The sequence below is a fragment of the Salvelinus fontinalis genome, chromosome 9 (assembly GCF_029448725.1).
Source record: "Salvelinus fontinalis isolate EN_2023a chromosome 9, ASM2944872v1, whole genome shotgun sequence".
Classification (NCBI taxonomy): Eukaryota; Metazoa; Chordata; class Actinopteri; order Salmoniformes; family Salmonidae; genus Salvelinus; species Salvelinus fontinalis.
Window position 1 is genome coordinate 26,533,886 of NC_074673.1, and position 22,807 is coordinate 26,556,692.

The following is a 22,807-nucleotide window of genomic DNA, read 5'->3' on the forward strand; positions in this document are numbered from 1 at the left end:
TTAACTTACACCCAGTCATACTTGTATTCTATCCTGGGTTTGACTTGTATACCATTGATATTCTGATCTTCCAGGTTATATAATTATTATATAGTTAATAAATAATAGGGTGCTTTCTTGAAACTATATTCTACTCTGCAGACATGTGAAAATGACAAACTTGTCACAGTTTATTTGTCCAAACAGAACTCATACAACATTAATCAGCAGTTATATTTTGCACACAGCAGTGGATGTGCTGTCACACTACGCTTCATAAGACGCGGGAGTGGCTGTGCTGTGGTTGACTCCTGCAGGCGGCGCCTAGTTGCGCTTTAGACGCGCTGCGTATACTGTGACGAGAATTTCAAGAACGCATAGGTAGGACAATTGGTGTGTAAACCAAACTGGGAAATCACCTCTTGGGACACATAGTGAATTTGTTAAGATGTGGTAAAATAAGATGTCGAGCCGGACCAGACCTGGCTACTGTCGCCAGGACGTGAACAAAACCACCTGGGAGGTACCCGAGCAGTACCGAGAGCTGAAACAGGTGGGGACGGGGGCTTACGGTACAGTCTGGTAAGTGTCGTGGCAACTAGGATCGAAAGAGATGTAACGTCTAACGTTATGTATGTTTTGGTGCACTTTGACATAGTTTAGACTATTCTAAATGTTATATACCTAAAGCGGTGTGGTTAAATTTCGCATGTGACTAGGTTTTGTTTGTTCTCAGTTCGAGAGAAAACAGCACCTCTTGAGTTTCACGCCAAAGCGAGGGGCACTTCCTTATTTGAGGGCAGATTTCTCTGTATCACCTCAACCCATTTTGACATTTCACAGCCTTTTTGCATTCTAATCTCACTGTTGTCTGGAAGTACCCATCTTGAATAGGGTACTCATTCTAATAATGTAGGCTAAACTAGAGCCTAGAATAGAATGACAATATGTATGAAACAAAAAAAATCAACTAAGTGTACATCACTAAAAAGTTACAAATGCTCCGAAACAGATCTTTAAATAATTTGCGCATTGCCATTGCACTCTAGTCACATTATTTGTGTGACTGGCGGCATAGGTCCTTACATTGAGTACAACAGTATGAGTCATAATGCATATAAAAACTAGTGGTCAAACAGGGAAATGTTTCCAATCGTTTTTGCACCATTCATTAAAAAAAATATATATATATATATATATATATATATATATATATTTGTTTTAACCTTTTATTTAACTAGGCAAGGCAGTTAAGAACAAATTCTTATTTACAATGACGGCCAAACCCGGACGACGCTGGGCCAATTGTGTGCTGCCCCATGGGACTCCCAATGTGTGATACAGCCTAGATTCCAACCAGGGTGTCTGTAGTGATGCCTCTAGCGCTGAGATGCAGTGCCTTAGACCACTGCACCACTCGGGAATTCCCATAGGGGATTTTAGAAACACTTAAAGAAATGGCTGTGTGTTGTATAGGCTCTGTGGGCGTGTCCAGAGTTGTCAACTGGCTGAATGCCAAAATGTAACACAAGATCAACTCAGCCTTCCAATGTGGTTCATTTGTATTTGTTGTGAGTTGTACTACAAAGAAGCATCACTTTCTATGTTTGGCTGGGAAATGGTGTACAGGCGGTGGGAAGGGATGTTTAAAAATTGAATTAACCTGATTCTGCAATTGTATAGGGCTTAAAGTTTTAAATCACTTTTTGAGGACCTTGTACTTCTTTCTCTCTCCCTCCAACACCTCAACCTCATCTCCATGTCTGTCTCCAGCTCTGCGGTGGACTTCAGGACAGGGACCAAGGTGGCCATTAAGAAGCTCCACAGGCCCTTCCAGTCTGAGCTCTTTGCTAAGAGGGCCTATCGGGAGCTGAGGCTGCTCAAACACATGAAACATGAAAATGTAAGACCTGCAAGCCTATAGTCCAAAATCAACTCTTATCCTGTTTCAATGCATTACTTCAGTCCTTGAGGTTTGTAGTCCTCAAGGTGTTTCCTGCCCTGAGTGACACTAAGTAATTGCAATCAAGCAGGACAGCAGGTAGCCTAGTGTTTTAATAATAATATATTTTTTAACTTGCTCACCAACAGAACAGCAAAATAACATGGAAAATTATAAATATTTCAACAAGAACATAACTGTATATTAATATCAATCTCTTCCCGTTGAGCCAGTTACCGAAAGGTCGCTGGTTGGAATCCCTGAGCAGGCTAGGTGAAAAATCTGTCGATGTGCCCTTGAGCAAGGCAATTATCCAGAGCGACTTACAGGAGCAATTAGGGTTAAGAACGTCTGTTAAGTGACTTGCATGTAAATGTAGCCTATAATATATCAAATACAACCCTTATTAAATACCTTATGAGTTGTTTCTGTTCTCTCCCTGGGACCAGGTTATTGGCCTTGTCAATGTATTCACTGCAGACCTCTCCTTGGACAGATTCCATGACTTGTGAGTACACTTGTCTTTTCATATTTGGGCACAATAGCTCACGAACCTCAAGTAAACTAAAATAGGAGACACAATATCCACTTTCCACCCACTGGATATTTAGCTAAGTCGTTGTTCCATCTTTCCTCTTCATGTTGGTTGGTTATTGTGAAGATAATAGACATTTTAGTCTTTCGAAATCTGTCCCTCCCTCCCTCCCTGCCGCTCAGCTATCTGGTGATGCCTTTCATGGGAACAGATCTGGGAAAGTTGATGAAGTTACAGAATCTCTCGGAGGACAAAGTACAGTTCCTGGTGTATCAGATGCTGAAGGGACTCAAGGTGTGTCTCACACAGCCACAAATAATCTCATTGATGAATATTTCTACACATAGAGTCCATAAATACAATTTGATTTGACCCTACTGCTGTATGTTATTGATGGAAATTGTTGTAATCTTTTATTACAGTATATCCATTCTGCTGGCATCATTCATAGGGTGAGTGAATCTCCTTTTCCTGTGTGTATCAAATCAAAGTTTATTTGTCACGTGTGCCGAATACAACAGGTGTAGTAGACCTTACAGTGAAATGCTTACTTACAGCCTCTAACCAATAGTGGAAAAAAATAGTGAAGTAAAAAATAAAAAGACAGTGAAAAATAAAAGTAGCGAGGCTACATTACAGACACCGGTTAGTCAGGCTGATTGAGGTAGTATGTACATGTAGATATGGTTAAAGTGACTATGCATATATGATGAACAGAGAGTAGCAGCAGCGTAAAAGAGCGGTGGGGCGGGGGGTGCACACAAATCAAATAGTCTGGGTAGCCATTTGATTACCTGTTCAGGAGTTTTATGGCTTGGGGATAAAAACTGTTGAGAAGCCTTTTTCTCCTTGACTTGGCACTCCAGTACCGCTTGCCATGCGGTAGTAGAGAGAACAGTCTATGACTGGGGTGGCAGGGGTCTTTGACAATTTTTTGGTGTAGAGGTCCTAGGTGGCAGGCAGCTTAGCCCCAGTGATGTACTGTGCCGTACGCACTACCCTCTGTGTAGTGCCTTGCGGTCGGAGGCCGAGCAATTGCCGTACCAGGCAGTGATGCAACCAGTCAGGATGCTCTCGATGTTGCAGCTGTAGAACCTTTTGAGGATCTCAGGACCCATGCCAAATCTTTTTAGTTTCCTGAGGGGGAATAGGCTTTGTCGTGCCCTCTTCACGACTGTCTTGGTGTGTTTGGACCATTCTAATTTGTTGGTGATGTGGACACCAAGGAACTTGAAGCTCTCAACCTGCTCCACTACAGCCCCGTCAATGAGAATGGGGGCGTGCTCAGTCCTCATTTTCCTGTAGTCCACAATCATCTCCTTAGTCTTGAGTTGAGGGATAGGTTGTTATTCTGGCACCACCAGGCAGGTCTCTGACCTTCCTATAGGCTGTCTCGTCGTTGTCGGTGATCAGGCCTACCACTTGTCATCTGCAAACTTAATGATGGTGTTGGAGTCGTGCCTGGCCATGCTGTCGTGGGTGAACAGGGAGTACAGGAGGGGACAGAGCATGTACCCCTTGGGGGCTCCAGTGTTGAGGATCAGCGTGGCAGACGTGTTGCTATCTACCCTCACCACCCGGGGGCGGCCTGTCAGTAAGTCCAGGATTCAGTTGCAGAGGGAGGTGTTTAGTCCCAGGATCCTTAGCTGAGTGATGAGCTTTGAGGGTACTATGGTGTTGAACGCTGAGCTGTAGTCAATGAATAGCATTCTGGGAAAGGTCAGTGTGGAGTGCAATAGAGATTGCATCATCTGTGGATCTGTTTGGGTGGTATGCAAATTTGGAGTGGGTCTAGGGTTTCTGGGATAATGTTGTTGATGTGAGCCATTACCAGCCTTTCAAAGCACTTCATGGCTACAGACGCGAGTGCTATGGGTCTGTAGTCATTTAGGCAGGTTGCCTTTGTGTTCCCGGGCACAGGGACTATGGTGGTCTACTTGAAACATGTTGGTATTACAGACTCAATCAGGTACAGTGAAGACACCTGCCAGTTGGTCAGCACATGCCCGGAGCACACGTCCTGGTAATCCGTCTGGCCCCGCAGCCTTGTGTATGTTGACCTGTTTAAAGGTCTTACTCACGTCGACTACGGAGAGCGTGATCACACAGTCGTCCGGAACAGCTGATGCATGCCTCAGTGTTGCTTGCCTCGAAGTGAGCATAAAGTGATTTAGCTCGTCTGGTAGGCTCGTGACACTGGGCAGCTCGCGGCTGTGCTTCCCTTTGTAGTCTGTAATAGTTTTCAAGCCCTTATGTGGCACAAGACGAGCGTCGGAGCCAGTGTAGTATGATTCAATCTTAGCCCTGTATTGACGCTTTGCCTGTTTGATGGTTTGTCGCAAGGCATAGCAGGATTTCTTGTAAGGGTTAGAGTCCCGCACCTTGAAAGCGGCAGCTCTACCCCTTAGCTCAGTGTGAATGTTGCCTGTAATCCATGGCTTCTGGTTGGGTTATGTACGTCCAGTCACTGTGGGGACGACATCCTCAATGCACTTATTGATAAAGCCAGTGACTGATGTGGTGTACTCCTCAATGCCATCGGAAGAATCCCGGAACATGTTCCAGTCTGTGATAGCAAAACAGTCCTGTAGTTTAGCATCTGCTTCATCTGATCACTTTTTTATACTGAGTCACTGGTGCTTCCTGCTTTAATTTTTGCTTGTAAGCAGGAATCAGGAGGATAGAGTTGTGGACGGATTTACAAAATGGAGGGCGAGGGAGAGCATTGTGCACATCTCTGTGTGGAGTACAGGTGATCTAGATGTTTGTTTTTTTCCTCTGGTTGCACATTTAACATGCTGATAGAAATTTGGTAGAACTGATTTAAGTTTCCCTGCATTCAAATCAAATTTATTTATATAGCCCTTCGTACATCAGCTGATATCTCAAAGTGCTGTACAGAAACCCAGCCTAAAACACCAAACAGCAAGCAATGCAGGTGTAGAAGCACAGTGGCTAGGAAAAACTCCCTAGAAAGGCCAAAACCTAGGAAGAAACCTAGAGAGGAACCAGGCTATGAGGGGTGGCCAGTCCTCTTCTGGCTGTGCTGGGTGGAGATTATAACAGAACATGGCCAAGATGTTCAAATGTTCATAAATGACCAGCATGGTCAAATAATAATAATCACAGTAGTTGTCGAGGGTGCATTAAGTCAGCACCTCAGTAGTAAATGTCAGTTGGCTTTTCATAGCCGATCATTCATAGTATCTCTACCGCTCCTGCTGTCTCTAGAGAGTTGAAAACAGCAGGTCTGGGACAGGTAGCACGTCCGGTGAACAGGTCAGGGTTCCATAGCCGCAGGCAGAACAGTTGAAACTGGAGCAGCAGTGCGGCCAGGTGGACTGGGGACAGCAATGAGTCATCATGCCAGGTAGTCCTGAGGCATGGTGCTAGGGCTCAGGTCCTCCGAGAGAGAGAAAGATTATTAGAGAGGGTATACTTAAAGTCACACACGACACCGGATAAGACAGAAGAAGTACTCCAGATATAACAGACTGACCCTAGCCCCCCGACACAAACTACTGCAGCATAAATACTGGAGGCTGAGACAGGAGGGGTCCGGAGACACTGTGGCCCCATCCGATGATACCCCTGGACAGGGCCAAACAGGCATTAAAGTCTCCGGCCACTAGGAGCGCCGCCTCTGGGTGAGTGGTTTCCTGTTTACTTATTTCCTTATACAGCTGACTGAGTGCGGTCTTAGTGGCAGCTTCTGTCTGTGGTGGTAAATAAACAGCCACGAAAGTATAGCTGAAAACTCTCTAGACAAGTAGTGGCCTACAATTTATCACAATATACTCTACTTCAGGCGAGCAAAATCTGGAGACTTCCATAGATTTCGTGCACCAGCTGTTGTTTACAAATATGCACAGACCGCCCCCCCCTCGTCTTACCAGAGTGTGCTGTTCTATCTTGCCGGTGCAGCGTATATCCCTCTAGCTGAATATCCATGTCATCATTCAGCCAAGATTCCGTGAAACATAAGATATTATAGTTTTTGATGTCCCGTTGGTAGGATATTCGTGATCCTACCTCGTCTAATTTATTGTCCAATGATTGCACGTTGGCGAGTAATATTGACGGTAACGGCAGCTTTCCCACTCGCCTCCTGCGGGTCCTCACGAGGCATCCCGCTCTGTGTCCTCTAAACCTGCGTCTCCTCCTTTTGCAAATAACGGGGATGTTGGCCCTGTCGGGTGTTTGGAGAATGTCCTGTGCTTCCTGGTTGTTTAAGAAAAAATCTTTGTCTCATCTGAGGTGAGTGATCGCTGTCCTGATATCCAGAAGCTCTTTTTTTGCTGTAAGATACGGTGGCAGAAACATTATGTACAAAATAAGTTACAAATAACATGAAAAGACCCCACATAATAGCACAATTGGTTGGGCGCTGTAAAACTGCTGCCATTTCTTCCGGTGCCATTTTCACGCGTGTGTGTGTATGCACGAGCCTGTGTAATGCAAGTGTGCGTGTGTGAGGCCCTTAAAAATGACCCACTTAATGTTTGTATCTGCAGGACCTCAAACCTGGGAATCTGTCTGTTAACCAGGAATGTGAGCTCAAGGTACACAGTCACACACACAGTGCTCTGATAACCTAAATAAACATTCCACCATTGTGTCCAGCTCCACTGTCAATAACTCAGTCTGTGGCTTAACGGCCTCTGCACAGGCCAACAGACAACATTTCGCTCTGTTGTCATGGTTTGATGTTTGAGCACAGTTTTGCAGCAATAATAACTTCCATAACAATAACTTGCATAGTATTTCGTAGTCATAAACTGTCCCATTGATGTGCAATTTATTATCAGTAGGACTGATTTTGTAAATGGCATATGATTGTGATAGAGTATGTGGTTGTTTTACCTTAATTGAATGAAGAGCGCGTCTGCTGAATGACTTAAATGTAAATGTATTGTCCAGTAATAATAAAAGCATGTTGTGTCTGTGTCAGATCCTGGACTTTGGGTTGGCGCGGCAGGCTGACAGTGAGATGACAGGCTACGTAGTGACTCGCTGGTACAGAGCCCCTGAGGTCATCCTCAGCTGGATGCACTACACCCAGACTGGTCAGTACACTTCGCAAAACTAATCTTAATTGGTCCAGGATTTGTGTTGGTAAGCCACTGATGGTTAAGGCTAATACTGGGATACATACAATTGATCCTAGATTGGATCCTCTACAAGGATGTAAAGTAATCTGAGTGGTCTACGTAGATGACCGTGTCTACTGAATGCATTGCATACTGTATGTAGTGTACATTGAAGCCTATGGACGATGGTAGAATGTCCATTAGGTGGTGCTCTGTTCTGTATTTTTGACTAGTGATAAATGCACTCAAACATGGTTTTATCATCTCTGAACACCAGTCATGTTAATTGAGGTTCTTTCTATCAAAAACAGTTTATTCATGACTGCCTTGTCAGTTAACTTAAGAAGAGAGATGCTGCTTACAAACACGGCAAGGTGACCAGGGACAATTGTATGGTTAAACAGTACAGATATGACCTACGGACGACGCAATCGCCATTACACTGCCCTCACCCACCTGAACAAAAGGAATGCATATGTGAGGATGCTGTTTATTGTCTGCAGCTTGGCCATAGTGCACTCTAAGCTCACCACAAAGCTCACGGCACTGGGACTGAACTCCTCTCTATGCAATTGGGTCCTGGACTTCCTGACAGGCTGTCACCAGGTGGTGAAGGTAAGCAACATTACCTCCTCCGCACTAATCCTCAACACGAATGCGTCCTCAGTCCCCTCCTGTACTCCCGTATACCCACGACTACATGGCCTCACACAGTTCCAACTCGGTGGCGGCACGGCAGTAGTAAGCCTGATTACCAACAACAACGAGAAGGCCTACAGACACACACTGACAGCGTGGTGCCAGAGAAACAACCTCTCCCTCAATGTCAGCAAAACAAATGAGCTGATTGTGGACTTCCGGAGGATCCACATTTGGCACGCCCCCATCCTCATCAACTGGGCCGCCGCGGAGACGGTCAAAAACGGCAAGTTCCTCAGCAGTTTGAATCGCTCAAACCACATCCGGACCCCACATCGACTCGTCATCCTCTGGAGTCTGAAGAAATTCGTCCTGTCCCCAATGGCCTTCAGTGTTCTACAGGATCACCATTGAGAGCATTACCCCCCCCCCCCCCCCCCATATGAACATTTACCCTGCCCCTCCCCCGATGGACATTTATTGTTGTAAATATAAATATTGCTTCATTCACTTCTCTTTTTAACCTGCACTGTTGAAGCTCAGAGTTTAAGAATTTCACTGTATCCTGCAATTACATCTGCGACCCTGTTCATGTGACTAATAAACTAATTTAATGTAATCACTTAAAACTTCTTATGGCTGCAGTCCCGTTAACGGGATCGATATGCCAACAGCCAGTCGAAGTGCAGGGCGCCAAATTCAAAAAACAGAAATCTCATAATTAAAATTCCTCAGACATTCATGTGTCTTATATCATTTTAAAGGTAATCTTGTTGTTAATCCCACCAAAGTTTCCTATTTCAAATAGGCTTTTCAGCGAAAGCACTACAAATGATTATGTTAGGTCACCACCAAACCACAATAATCACAGCCATTTTTTCCAGCTAAAGATAGCTTCACAAAAACCAGAAGAGATAAAATTAATCACTAACCTTAAATTATTTTCATCAGATGACACTCATAGAACTTCATGTTACACAATACATGCATGTTTTGTTTGATTAAATTCATATTTATATAAAAAAATCTGAGTTTACATTGAGGTGACTAGATTCACTAGTGGCAAAAACATCAAGTGACTTTGCATAGCCACATCGTTTCAACAGAAATACTCATAAATATAGATGATAATACAAGTTATACACATGGAATTATAGATATACCTTTCCTTAATGCAACCGCTGTGTCAGATTACAAAAAAACTTTACGGAAAAAGAAACCCACTATAATCTGAGACGGCGCTCAAAAGTAAAACACCACAGCTGCAAAGATGGCGTCAACATAAACAAAAAAATATATGATTAATATTCCCTTTGATGATCTACATCAGAAAGCACACCAGGAATCCCAGGTCCACAATAAATGTTTGTTGTTCGAAAAAATCCGTTATTTATGTCCAAATACCTTCTTTTGTTAGCGCGTCTGATTTACATATCCAAACGCTAATTCTGGTCAGCGTTATATCGGACAAAAACTTCAAAAAGTGATATTACCGGTCGAAGAAACATTTCAAACTAAGTACAGAATCAATCATTAGGATGTTTTTAACATATACCTTCAATAAAGTTCCAACCGGAGTATTCTTTCTTGCGTTCCTTTGCTCACAAAGACAAGTGAGTACCATGAGGAAAGAGCATGATCAGAAAATGGCTGCTTGATGGACACCTGACTGATTCTGCTATCATTCTCTCCCACAACATCATAGAAGTCTCATTTATAATTTCTATTGATGGTTGACATCTAGTGGAACCCCTAGGCAGTGCACAATCATATCTCAAGGGGATTTCATTAGGGACTGGTGAATACATACAAACTCAGATTTCTGACTTCCTGTTTTGATTTCAACTTTTTTTGCCTGCCAATATGAGTTCTGTTAATCTCACAGACATAATTCAAACAGTTTTAGAAACTTTAAAGTGTTTTCTATCCAATACTAATAATAATATTCAAATATTAGCAACTATGACTGAGGAGCAGGCCGTTTGATATGGGCACCTTTCATCCAAGCTACTCAATACTGCCCCTTCAGCCATAAGAAGTTAACAGTATTCTCTCCTTGTCTTCTCTTCTTAGTGGACATCTGGTCAGTTGGCTGCATCATGGCAGAGATGCTGTCGGGAAAACCACTGTTCAAAGGCAATGACCGTATCCTGATTTGACGTGATCTGACCTGCCCCTGAGCCTTCCCATCCACTGTTGCACAATACACTTATACAATTCTATTACTGTGGTTAATGCTGTTTGTTGTGGAATCATGCGCGTTTCCATTTTTACTTTTCAGTTCGCCTGACTATAACTAGATTATACCCTTACATGGCCAGGTGGTTCTGTTTCACCTTTACTGTAGATACAATGTGTTTATCGATGATAATGTGTTCACTATGTAGTTTGACCTTGACCTGTGGAGCACAGACCTGGATCAGCTGACTGAGATCATGAAAATCACCGGGACGCCCACTCAGGACTTCATCACCAAACTGCAGTCTCAGGATGTGAGTCATACACATACTGTACTTAAACGCCAAACACATACTATATGCCGACATACACATTGGCCTTGATTTAAATATGTTGACATTCTATTTCTCAGGCTAAAAACTATGTCAAAAGCCTTCCCAAAGTGCAAAAGAAAGACCTTCAGGAACTCTTTTCCAAAGTCAGCTCACAGGGTAAAACTATCACCATCGCATATAATGTATAGTGAATCTGCAGAATCCCATCGGCATGACTACTGTGTGCTGTCTTTATCTCTCTGTTTAGATGTATGTATTCCCTCTGTTCTGTTTAGATGTAAAGTGGGGAGAACAAGTATTTGATACACTGCCGATTTTGCAGGCTTTCCTACTTACAAAGCTTGTATAGGTCTGTAATTTTTATCATAGGTACACTTCAACTGTGAGCGACGGAATCTAAAACAAAAATCCAGAAAATTACATTGTATGGTTTTTAAGTAATTAATTTGCATTTAATGTAATGTCAATGCAATAGCATGACATAAGTATTTGATCACCTACCAACCAGTAAGAATTCCGGCTCTCACAGACCTGTTCGTTTTGGCTGGGATGGGCTACAGGACAATAGGCAAGCAGCTAGGTAAGAAGGCAACAACTGTTGGCGCAATTATTAGAAAATGGAAGAAGTTCAAGATGACGGTCAATCACCCTCGGTCTGGGGCTCCATGCAAGATCTCACCTCGTGGGGCATCAATGATCATGAGGAAGGTGAGGGATCAGCCCAGAACTACACGGCAGGACCTGGTCAATGACCTGAAGAGAGCTGGGACCACAGTCTCAAAGAAAACCATTTGTAACACACTACGCCGTCATGGCTTAAAATCCTGCAGCACACTCAAGGTCCCCCTGCTCAAGCCAGCGCATGTCCAGGCCCGTCTGAAGTTTGCCAATGACCAATCTGGATGATCCAGAGGAGGAATGGGAGAAGGTCATGTGATCTGATGAGACAAAAATTGAGCTTTTTGGTCTAAACTCCACTCGCCGTGTTTGGAGGAAGAAGAAGGATGAGTACAACCCAAAGAACACCATCCAAACCGTGAAGCATGTAGGTGGAAACATCATTCTTTGGGGATGCTTTTCTGCAAAGGGGACAGGACGACTGCACCGTATTGAGGGGAGGATGGATGGGGCCATGTAACGCGAGGTCTTGGCCAACAAACTCCTTCCCTCAGTAAGAGCATTGAAGATGGGTCGTGGCTGGGTCTTCCAGCATGACAACGACCTGAAACACACAGCCAGGGCAACCAAGGAGTGGCTCCGTAAGAAGCATCTCAAGGTCCTGGAGTGGCCTAGCCAGTCTCGAGACCTGAACCTAATAGAAAATCTTTGGAGGGAGCTGAAAGTCTGTATTGCCCAGCGACAGCCCCGAAACCTGAAGGATCTGGAGAAGGTCTGTATGGAGGAGTGGGCCACAATCCCTGCTGCAGTGTGTGCAAACCTGGTCAAGAACTACAGGAAACGTATGATCTCTGTAATTGCAAACAAAGGTTTCTGTACCAAAAATTAAGTTCTGCTTTTCTGATGTATCAAATACTTATGTCATGCAATAAAATGCAAATGAATTACTTAAAAACCATACAATGTAATTTTCTGGATTTTTGTTTTAGCCGTCGCTCACAGTTGAAGTGTACCTATGACAAAAATTACAGACCTCTACATGCTTTGTAAGTAGGAAAACCTGCAAAATCGACAGTGTATCAAATACTTGTTCTCCCCACTGTATGTATTCCCTCTGTTAAGTGTATTGAGACTGTGATGTACTTTAAAATTTTACTTGATTTTATTCAATATCTCCCTTCCTTTCATCTCCAGCGGTGACAGTTATAGAGTGCATGCTGCTGCTCGACCCAGAGAGTAGGGTGATGGCGGCGGAGGCCCTCGCCCTGCCATACTTCTCAGATTTTAGCGAGCCAGAGGAGGAGACTGAGGCCCAGCCTTACGACCACTCGGTAGACAACTCTGACTTACCCTTGGAACAGTGGAAACGTAAGGAGGAGGGGAGGGCTGTATTCATTATGCACCAAACAGAAGAAACGGACTGAAACAGGGAGAGATTACCTGAACTTGTCCAATAGCAACGATTGTTTTTGTTTTCCATTTGCAAAATGTTTTGCTACTGTGTGCTGTAATGAATACAACCCAGGACAGAGGGGAAGACGTGTCAATAGGGACCAGTTAGTTTTTTTAGTGTGTTTGTGTTGCTATTGGATTTTACAGTGAGCTACTGCAATATGCACAGTTGCAGGATTTCATTTTCTACAATGAATTTCAATGAAAATCCTTCTATATGTAAACACTATGTTATTTATGTCTTCTCTCTTCCTCCATGTGTTTGTTCACAGGTCACACGTTCACAGAGATCTTATCTTTCCAGCCCCAAGTGGTTGAGTCCAGGGAAACCGCACTGTAAGGTGAAGCGTCGCACATGGAAACAAACCCCCACCCACCATTTGTTTTTACAAGTGTCCTCCTCTGTTAATCCAACATTCTCAGACTGTAATTTTTGTATGGGTTTACTCCTCACGTGTGTACATTTTCAACTATTTTCATACCACTCTTGTTGGCTCCTGGATCAAGCGATTGTCAAGACAATGATGTTTGTCCTTCTAGGATAAGACATTGTTTGTCCTTCTAGGATAAGACATTGTTTGTCCTTCTAGGATAAGACGTTGTTTGTCCTTCTAGGATAAGACGTTGTTTGTCCTTCTAGGATAAGACGTTGTTTGTCCTTCTAGGATAAGACGTTGTTTGTCCTTCTAGGATAAGACGTTGTTTGTCCTTCTAGGATAAGACGTTGTTTGTCCTTCTAGGATAAGACGTTGTTTGTCCTTCTAGGATAAGACGTTGTTTGTCCTTTTAGGATAAGACGTTGTTTGTCCTTTTAGGATAAGACGTTGTTTGTCCTTTTAGGATAAGACGTTGTTTGTCCTTTTAGGATAAGACGTTGTTTGTCCTTTTAGGATAAGACGTTGTTTGTCCTTTTAGGATAAGACGTTGTTTGTCCTTTTAGGATAAGACGTTGTTTGTCCTTTTAGGATAAGACGTTGTTTGTCCTTTGACTAGAATTCTAGGACGTTTCCATGTGTGTGTAGCTGTGTAGTCTAAACATGTCTGTGACCCCCTACTGATGTTTCCTTGCAATTTCTGTTTATCACCTTAATGAACAATGGTACAGGTCCAAACATCTGAAACCATTTACTGAAGTGTGAGCACAGGAGCAGTTATTTGATGACACAGATTGCAGACACATAAAAACCATTGGTGGTCTGTAAAACGTTGCACAATTTTTTACATTTAAAAAAATAATAAGCCGTTTACTGTAATTTTGCTGACATTGGATATTTATTTTTTTATTAAAACATCATTGTTTAAAGAAGTTTTTTTTCTTCACGCATACCTCTTTGTAGATATTTATATAAAGGATAATCCACCTGACTATAAGTCAACTCTTTTGTGAGAAATGCTTTTGTGTTTTTTGTTCCCTTTGCCATCTCTTGTTGGATACAAACCTGTATTGCTACTTTCAAGATTGGTACGATAAGGAAGCTTCTTACCCCCCAATTATGATCATTTCCTATCAGATTACAGTAGAGGGCAGCACCTTCACAAAAACAGATGTTTTCCAGGACAAACGGTGCTCCCAGTATTATTGTACTCCTCGACAGTTTCCTCTTCATTTATCAAACATAATGAGTGATATTCTGTGTTTCAATCATATCTCAATATTATCTACAGCATGTAGACCACAAATATATAGCTAATATTGTAAGCCTTTACTTTACTCAAAATATCAACACTGAGTGTAGAAAACATTAATAACACCTTAATTTTGAGGCACACCCAACCTTTTACCCTCAGAACAGCCTCAATTCAAGGTGTCAAAAGCGTTCCACAGGGATGCTGGCCCATGTTGACTCCAATGCTTCCCACAGTTGTGTCAAGTTGGCTGGATCTCCTTTGGGTGGTGGACCATTCTTGATACACACGGGAAACTGTTGAGCGTGAACCCAGCAGCGTTGTAGTTCTTGACACAAACCTGGCACCTACTACCATACCCCGTTCAAAGGCACTTAAATCTTTTGTCTTGCCCATTCACTCTCTGAATGGCACACATACGCAATCCATGTCTCAATTGTCTCCAGGCTTAAAAATCCTTCTTTAACCTGTATCTTGTATTTTTTTTATTTAACCTGTTTCCGCCCCTTCATCTACACCGATTTAAAGTGGATTTAACAAGTGGCATTAATTAGGGATCATGACTTTCACCTGGTCAGTCTGTCATTGAAAGAGCAGGTGTTCTTAATGTTTTATACACTCAGAGTATTACCATTCATATTTTGAAATCTGATTCTCCAAATTTTCCACCAACTGCAGAATGTAACAAGGTGGTCTTGACTGACCCCTGACCTCCAGGATCCTAGGTCCCCTCAACCAGAGGATGTGTATCCTCTAAGTCCCCTCCAACCCTTCGATGAGTGTGTATGTTGTGTTATCCATCCCTTTTAAGGTGCTTGATATGGTTCTGTCAGAAGTCACCAAGTTCTGTTCCCTAGCTCAGACAGGAAACGGTTTGGAAAGCAATTTTTGTACCCTCTTTTCTACCATCACACCACTGACCACCCCTCCTCTCCTCTACCGCCCCAACACCGACCACCCCTCTTCCGCCCCACAACCGTCCACCCCTCCTCTCCTCTACCGCCCCAACACCGACCACCCCTCTTCCGCCCCACAACCGTCCATCCCATCTCTCTTAAAATAAACAAACACGTTTGGTGTTCGCCAAAAGGCATGTGGGAGAATCCCCCAAAATATGGAAGATGGTACTCTGGTCAGATGAGACTAAAATGGAGCTTTTTGGCCATCAAGGAAAACGATATGTCTGGTGCAAACCCAACACCTCTCATCATCCCGAGAACACCATCCACCATCCAACACCATGCTGTTGGGATGTTTTTCATCGGCAGGGACTGGGAAACTGGTCAGAATTGAAGGAATGATGGATGGTGCTAAATACAGGGAAATTCTTGAGGGAAACCTGTTTCAGTCTTCCAGAGATTTGAAACTGGGAGGGAGGTTCACCTTCCAGCAGGACAATGACCCTAAGTATACTGCTAAAGCAACACTCGAGTGGTTTAAGGGGAAACATTTAAATGTCTTGGAATGGCCTATTCAAAGCCCAGACTTCAATCCAATTGAGAATCTGTGGTATGACTTAAAGATTGCTGTACACCAGCGGAACCCATCCAACTTGAAGGAGCTGGAGCATTTTTGCCTTGAAGTATGGAGAAAAAAAAAATCCCAGTGACTAGATGTGCCAAGCTTATAGAGACACCCCAAGAGACTTGCAGCTATAATTGCTGCAAAAGGTGGTTCTAACAAAGTATTGACTTTGGTGAGGGTGAATATTTATGCACGCTCAAGTTTTCAGTTTTCTTTTCTTGTTTGTTTCACAAGAAAAAATATTTTGCATCTTCAAGGTGGTAGGCATGTTGTGTAAATCAAATGATAGAACCCCCCCCAAAAATCATCTATTTTAATTCCAGGTTGTAAGGCAACAAAAATAGGAAAAATGCCACGGGGGGTGAATACTTTCGCAATGCACTGTATATATGTAACAGTTTAACTTTAGTCCGTTCCCTCGACCCGGGCGCGAACCAGGGACCCTCTGCACACATCAACAACTGACACCCACGAAGCATCGTTACCCATCGCTCCACAAAGGCCGCGGCCCTTGCAGAGCAAGGGGAACCACTACTTCAAGGTTTCAGAGCAAGTGACGTCACCGACTGAAAGGCTGCTAGTGCGCACCACCGCTACCTAGCTAGCCATTTCACATCGGTTATATATACTACACTACTTTTCACTAAAGTAGTGCACTACCTATGGAATAGGGTGCCTTTTGGTGCACATCCATAGTGGAGGTATGTGCTGGTGACGTGCACTAAAACCCCACCCCTATGCACCCCAGAGAGCAGTTACTTCTATGGGGCCTACAGTTGATTGGAGTGGGATAAAGTTCATCTTATAGCTAAAGGTTTGAACCGCAGATCACGCTGGAAGTCAAAGTTAACACCGTCTCATATTGGCTTAACATGGAGAAGGGCATGGGTTGGGCCTGCTTCTTTTTTTTCTGGTGTTAAGTGAGGATTTTGGACATCCGTAATCTGTTTCTCACCGAAAGTATTAAATACAACTGTCAGAAAGAGTGAAAATATTATTCTAACTTAATCAAGCATCTGTTGCTGTTTTTCCAGCTATGTGGAGGGCCTTTTGTTTTGCACTCTTTGTTTTTCTGTATGATGTTATATTTTCTTAATTTCTATCATAGATCAGACTAAATGTGAGATGTGTATTATTGAGATCTTTGTGGCCCAATGATTATGGTACATGATTTGATTCAGACCTCCATGGGGCAATGCCTCCTGCCTCAGTCCATCAGTTTATGCAATAACAGATTCACCAAACACAATGGAACCTCTTGCTTAATTTGTATACTGCCAAATATCAGGGGATTACAGGTTAACTTTATAAGCCTTGTGTGAAATGTACACATTATGGACACCGATAGTTCAGCCTAGCTGTGCCCAATCATCTGCCATGATGAGACAGTTCCTCCTTGTGTGTTCTTTTTATTTAAAGCCTGACGAAGACCTTCAGGTCGAACCCGTTGCACAATAGAACTACGGGAGTAATCACCAGTGTGCAGGTATCTATTTTTTCTCATTATTTTACTTCTTGCACCTGCATGTTACTGGATATGCGTACACTACTTCAAAGCTGATTTAGTTAACATATTTACTTAATTTGGGATGACATACAGGGATCACTTATGTAACAGACGTGGGCAGTATTTGGAGAATTTGTGAATCCTGATTGATTTTATGATCAAGTGGACATATGGCCCGCTGTCCACCAGAGCAGACCCCAGCATCACGTTTGTTATCCCTCACCATGGGTGATAAACCCAAGAGAGAGGGGGCCCAAGGAATCATGGGTAAGGCATTTCTAGGGGGTCAAAGGTCACAGTCTATCACTGTTGTCTTCTTTCTCTTTTTGGATTCGGGCGGGTGGAGGGGGAGCGCGGGTGCTAGGGGGCACTCGTGGTCAGGTCAAGGTTGAGAGAACCGCATGTTCCCAATGGAGTAGTCTTCTTGGAGTAATTAGGACTGTTTCTGGTCAAAGACACCCTCAACCGGTTGCACGATAGTTTGTGAAAAAACTTTAAACTTGTTCCAGCCAGGTTTATGCTCTGTTATGAAATGGAATGCTAAGACACAACACGTTAACTTCAATTTAAAGTGTACCCTGATTGTATGCGGTTATTACATTTTTAAATTAACATCACATGGTTTATATCTGTTTTATCGCATATTTGGAAAGATAAACTGATCTTTATCTCGCAGCCTCTTTCTAATTAAATAAAACATATAGCCTTTTTGAAGGGTAAAAAAACAAACAGGCCTTATCACAAAATGGTAGATAAATATATGCCCAGGTTTGAAACCCTTAAACTTAAGATATACCACCTGACAGTGGTGTATCTTTCGCCATCTTCAAAGTCTCTCCAACTTGACACATTTAGAGTGGATGATTGATATAAGTCGTACAGCTTTACAGTCTTACGAAGAGTGAGGAGAAACAGAAGAGTTAGCATTTTCCCCCTACTAAAGCCGTCCCTCGTTGAAATAGGGAATAACGGAAACTGATGCAGACACGTGGAGGGCTGAGGGCAGAACAGTGAGGCTGAGCTCTGGGGGTGTTGGTTGTGAGGAATGGATGTGGTGTCAGTGTCAAGATATTTTCTGTTTATGGCTGTTTTGTCAGGGATGCCAGGGAGCTCTGTGGTTCAGACTGACTGGGCTGCAGGCCCTCAGACAGGCCTCTGAGAGACTCATGGCTGCCCATGTGGTTGGGGAAACACAGTAGGCCACATAGTAGACCACATGCATCCAAATATATAGAGATTTTTATGTACAATAGTAGTATTGACAAAATGTATTGTTAGATCAAATTCCTTTTCCACTTGTGTAAAAACAACTGGTCAAATTCATTATTATGCAATTATAATTAGATTCACATGCAATAATTGCTATATCGATACATGACTTTAGCGCATTATAAAGAGTTACATTTTAGGATCCAGCTGAGATTTACCTTACACTCTAACAGGAAGCTCTGTACCAATAGGGAATTTGGTTTATGAGTTTCAACCAATAAGTGTACTTGTTGAATTTATAGTGCCATGCCACTTCTGCTCCTGAAATATGATTTACTTTAGTTTAAAGTTGTTAATCTCAGTCTTTGGAAACCTCTTCCTCTGTGTACTTTTCAGCAGAATGCAGGTGTCGTTAAATGTTATTTCAAGATAGATTGAACTGACGGGAGGTGATGTGAGGTCCTTCTGTGGGTTGGAAGAGGCAAGGAAGGTGTGCGTGTCTGTGTGTGTCTGTGTGTGTACATGAGTGTACATTGTGTGTGTGCTGCTGGCAGATGTGCAGGGTTATAATTTTACACAATGTTTTTGGTGAATGCTGTCGGGGTGACCCCGGTCCCCTGTACCCACTCAATTACTGGCCATGATGATGTGTTTAAATCTACATGATTCTCTGGTGACCTCTTGGTAATGTGAAGCATAATATACAGTACCAGTCAAAAGTTTGGACACACCTACTCATTCAAGGATTTTTCCTTATTTTTTTAAATTATTTTCTATTATGAAATAACACATGGAATAATGTGGTAACCAAATAAGTGTTAAACAAATCAAAATATATTTGAGATTCATCAAAATATATTTGAGATTCATCAAAGTAGCCAGCCTTTGCCTTGATGACAGCTTTGCACACTTTTGCCATTCTCTCAACCAGCTTCATGAGGCGCTCACCTGGAATGCATTTCAATTAACAGGTGTGCCTTGTTAAAAGTTAATTTGTGGAATTTCTTTCCTTAATGCGTTTGAGTTTGAGCCAATCAGTTGTGTTGTGACAATGTAGAGGTGGTATACAGAAGATAGCCCTATTTGGTAAAATACCAAGTCCATATTATGGCAAGAACAGCTCAAAGAAGCAAAGAGAAATGACAGTCCATCATTACTTTAAGACATGAAGGTCATCGCTATGATGAAACTGGATCTCATGAGGACCGCCACAGGAAAGGAAGACCCAGAGTTACCTCTGCTGCAGAGGATAAGTTCATGAGAGTTACCAGCCTTATAAATTGCAGCCCAAATATATGCTTCACAGAGTTTAAGTAACAGACACATCTCAACATCTACTGTTCAGAGGAGACCGTGAATTAGGCCTTCACGGTCGATTGCTGCAAAGAAACCACTACTAAAGGACACCATTAAGACGAAGAGACTTGCTTGGGCCAAGAAACACGAGCAATGGGCATTAGACTTGTGGAAATCTGTCCTTTGGTCTGATGAGTCCAAATGTAAGATATTTGTTTCCAACCGCCGCGTCTTTGTGAGACGCGGAGTAGGTGATCTCCGCATATGTGTTTCCCACTGTGAAGCATGGAGGAGGTGGTGTGGGGGTGCTTCGCTGGTGACACTTTCAGTGATTCATTTACAATTTAAGGCACACTTAACCAGCATGGCTACCACAGCATTCTTTAAAAAATATGTACATATATTTCACCTTTATTTAACCAGGTAAGCTAGTTGAGATCAAGTTCTCATTTACAACTGCAACCTGGCCAAGATAAAGCAAAGCAGTGCGAAACAAACAACAACACAGAGTTACACATGGAATAGACAAGCGTACAGTCAATGACACAATAGAGAAAAGAAAGTCTATACAGTGTGTGCAAATGGTGTGAGGAGGTAAAGGCAATAAATAGGCCATAGTAGCGAAGTAATTACAGTTTAGCAAATTGGCACTGGAGTGATAGCTGAGCAGATGATGTGCAAGTATACATACTGGTGTGCAAAAGAGCAGAAAAGTAAATAAAAACAATATGGGGATGAGGTAGGAAGATTGGGTGGGCTATTTTACAGATAGGTTATGTACAGCTGCAGTGATCGGTTAGCTGCTCTGACAGCTGATGCTTAAAGTTAGTGAGGGAGATATGAGTCTCCAGCTTCAGCGATTTTTGCATTTCGTTCTAGTCATTGGCAGCAGAGAACTGGAAGGAAAGGCGGCCAAATGAGCTGTTGTCTTTGGGGATGACCAGTGAGATATACCTGCTGGAGCGCGTGCTACGGGTGGGTGTTGTTATCGTGACCAGTGAGCTGAGATAAGGCGGAGCTTTACCTAGTATAGACTTATAGATGACCTGGAGCCAGTGCGTCTGGCGACGAATATGTAGCGAGGGCCAGCCGACTCGAGCATACAGGTCGCAGTGGTGGGTGGTATAAGGGGCTTTGGTGACAAAACGGATGGCACTGTGATAGACTGCATCCAGATTGCTGAGTATAGTATAGGAAGCTATTTGGTAAATGACATCGTCGAAGATCGGTAGGATAGTCAGTTTTACGAGTGTATGTTTGGCGGCGTGAGTGAAGGAGGCTTTGTTGCTAAATAGGAAGCCGATTCTAGATTTAATTTTGGAGATGTTTTAATATTTTATTTATCTGTTATTTTACCAGGTAGGTTGACTGAGAACACATTCTCATTTACAGCAACGACCTGGGGAATAGTTATAGGGGAGAGGAGGGGGATGAATGAGCCAATTGTAAACTGGGGATTATTAGGTGACCGTGATGGTTTGAGGGCCAGATTGGGAATTTAGCTAGGACACCGGGGTTAACACCCCTACTCTTACAAGTGCCATGGGATCTTTAATGACCTCAGAGTCAGGACACCCATTTAACGTCCCATCCAAAAGACAGCACCCTACACAGGGCAGTGTCCCCAATCACTGCCCTGGGGCATTGGGATATTTTTTACAGCAGAGAAAAGAGTGCCTCCTACTGGCCCTCCAACACCACTTCCAGCAGCACCTGGTCTCCCATCCAGGGACTGACCAGGACCAACCCTGCTTAGCTTCAGAAGCAAGCCAGCAGTGGTATGCAGGGTGGTATGCTGCCGGCTATGAGTCTGGAAGGAGAGTTTACAGTCTAGCCAGACACCTAGGTATTTGTAGTTGTCCACATATTCTAAGTCAGAACCGTCCAGAGTAGTGATGCTAGTCGGGCAGGCGGGCGCGGGCAGCGAATGGTTGAAAAGCATGCATTTGGTTTTACTAGTGTATAAGAGCAGTTGGAGGCCATGAAAGGAGTGTTGTATGGCATTGAAGCTCATTTGGAGGTTAGTTAACACAGTGTCCAAAGAAGGGCCAGATGTATACAGAATGGTGTCTGCAGCGATACGCCACACCATCACATCTGGTTTGCTCTTAGTCCCACTATCTTTTGTTTTTCAACAGGACAATGACTCAACACACCTCCAGGTTGTGTAAGGGCTACTTGACCAAGAAGGAGTGTTGGGATTCTTCATCAGATGACCAGGCCTCCACAATCACCCAACTTCAACCCAATTGAGATGGTTTGGGATGAGTTGGACCGCAGAGTGAAGTAAAAGCAGCCAACAAGTGCTCAGCATATGTGGGAACACCTTCAAGACTGTTGGAAAAGCATTTCAGGTAAAGCTGGTAATGAGAATGCCAAGTGTGCAAAGCTGTCATCAAGGCAAAGGGTAGATACTTTGAAGAATCTTAAATATAACATATATTTTGATTTGTTAAACACTTTTTTGGTTACTACATGATATATGTGTTATTTCATAGCTGTGATGTCTTCACTATTATTCTACAATGTAGAAAATAGTACAAATAAAGAAAAACCCTTGAATGAGTGGGTGTGTGTAAACTTTTGACTGGTACTGTATATGCACTGTGGGGGATACAGTGTGCATACATAGGCATATTATTTATTCAGCCGATGATATACCGTAGTGAAATACAAAGTTGTTGTACTTTCCTTGAGGGAGAAGAAACTGAAAAATTATTTCACCTGTTTGTCTTTTTTGCTGCAAAATTCCCAAAAATGTTTTGCTTAAACTATGTTCAATTTAATAAGCATCTTTCTGTTTTTTATCCCCCCCCCCCCCCCCCCCCAGTAAAATTGGCATATTTAAGAGTCAAAAGGCCAACAAAAAGTATTTAT

The 22,807-nt window shown here is 43.0% G+C and overlaps 1 protein-coding gene across 1 annotated transcript; it reads left to right on the top strand.

Annotated features, from left to right (window-relative positions):
- The first annotated feature begins 250 nt into the window (after positions 1-250).
- Positions 251-13,204, top strand: LOC129862354 (mitogen-activated protein kinase 12-like). Its single transcript, XM_055933904.1, has 12 exons — positions 251-561; positions 1,753-1,882; positions 2,371-2,429; positions 2,639-2,750; positions 2,879-2,908; positions 6,971-7,018; positions 7,408-7,522; positions 10,259-10,330; positions 10,598-10,677; positions 10,776-10,854; positions 12,511-12,684; positions 13,041-13,204. The coding sequence occupies exons 1-12, from the start codon at positions 443-445 to the stop codon at positions 13,106-13,108; spliced, it is 1,086 nt and encodes a 361-aa protein (XP_055789879.1). The 5' UTR covers positions 251-442; the 3' UTR covers positions 13,109-13,204.
- The last annotated feature ends 9,603 nt before the right edge of the window (positions 13,205-22,807 follow it).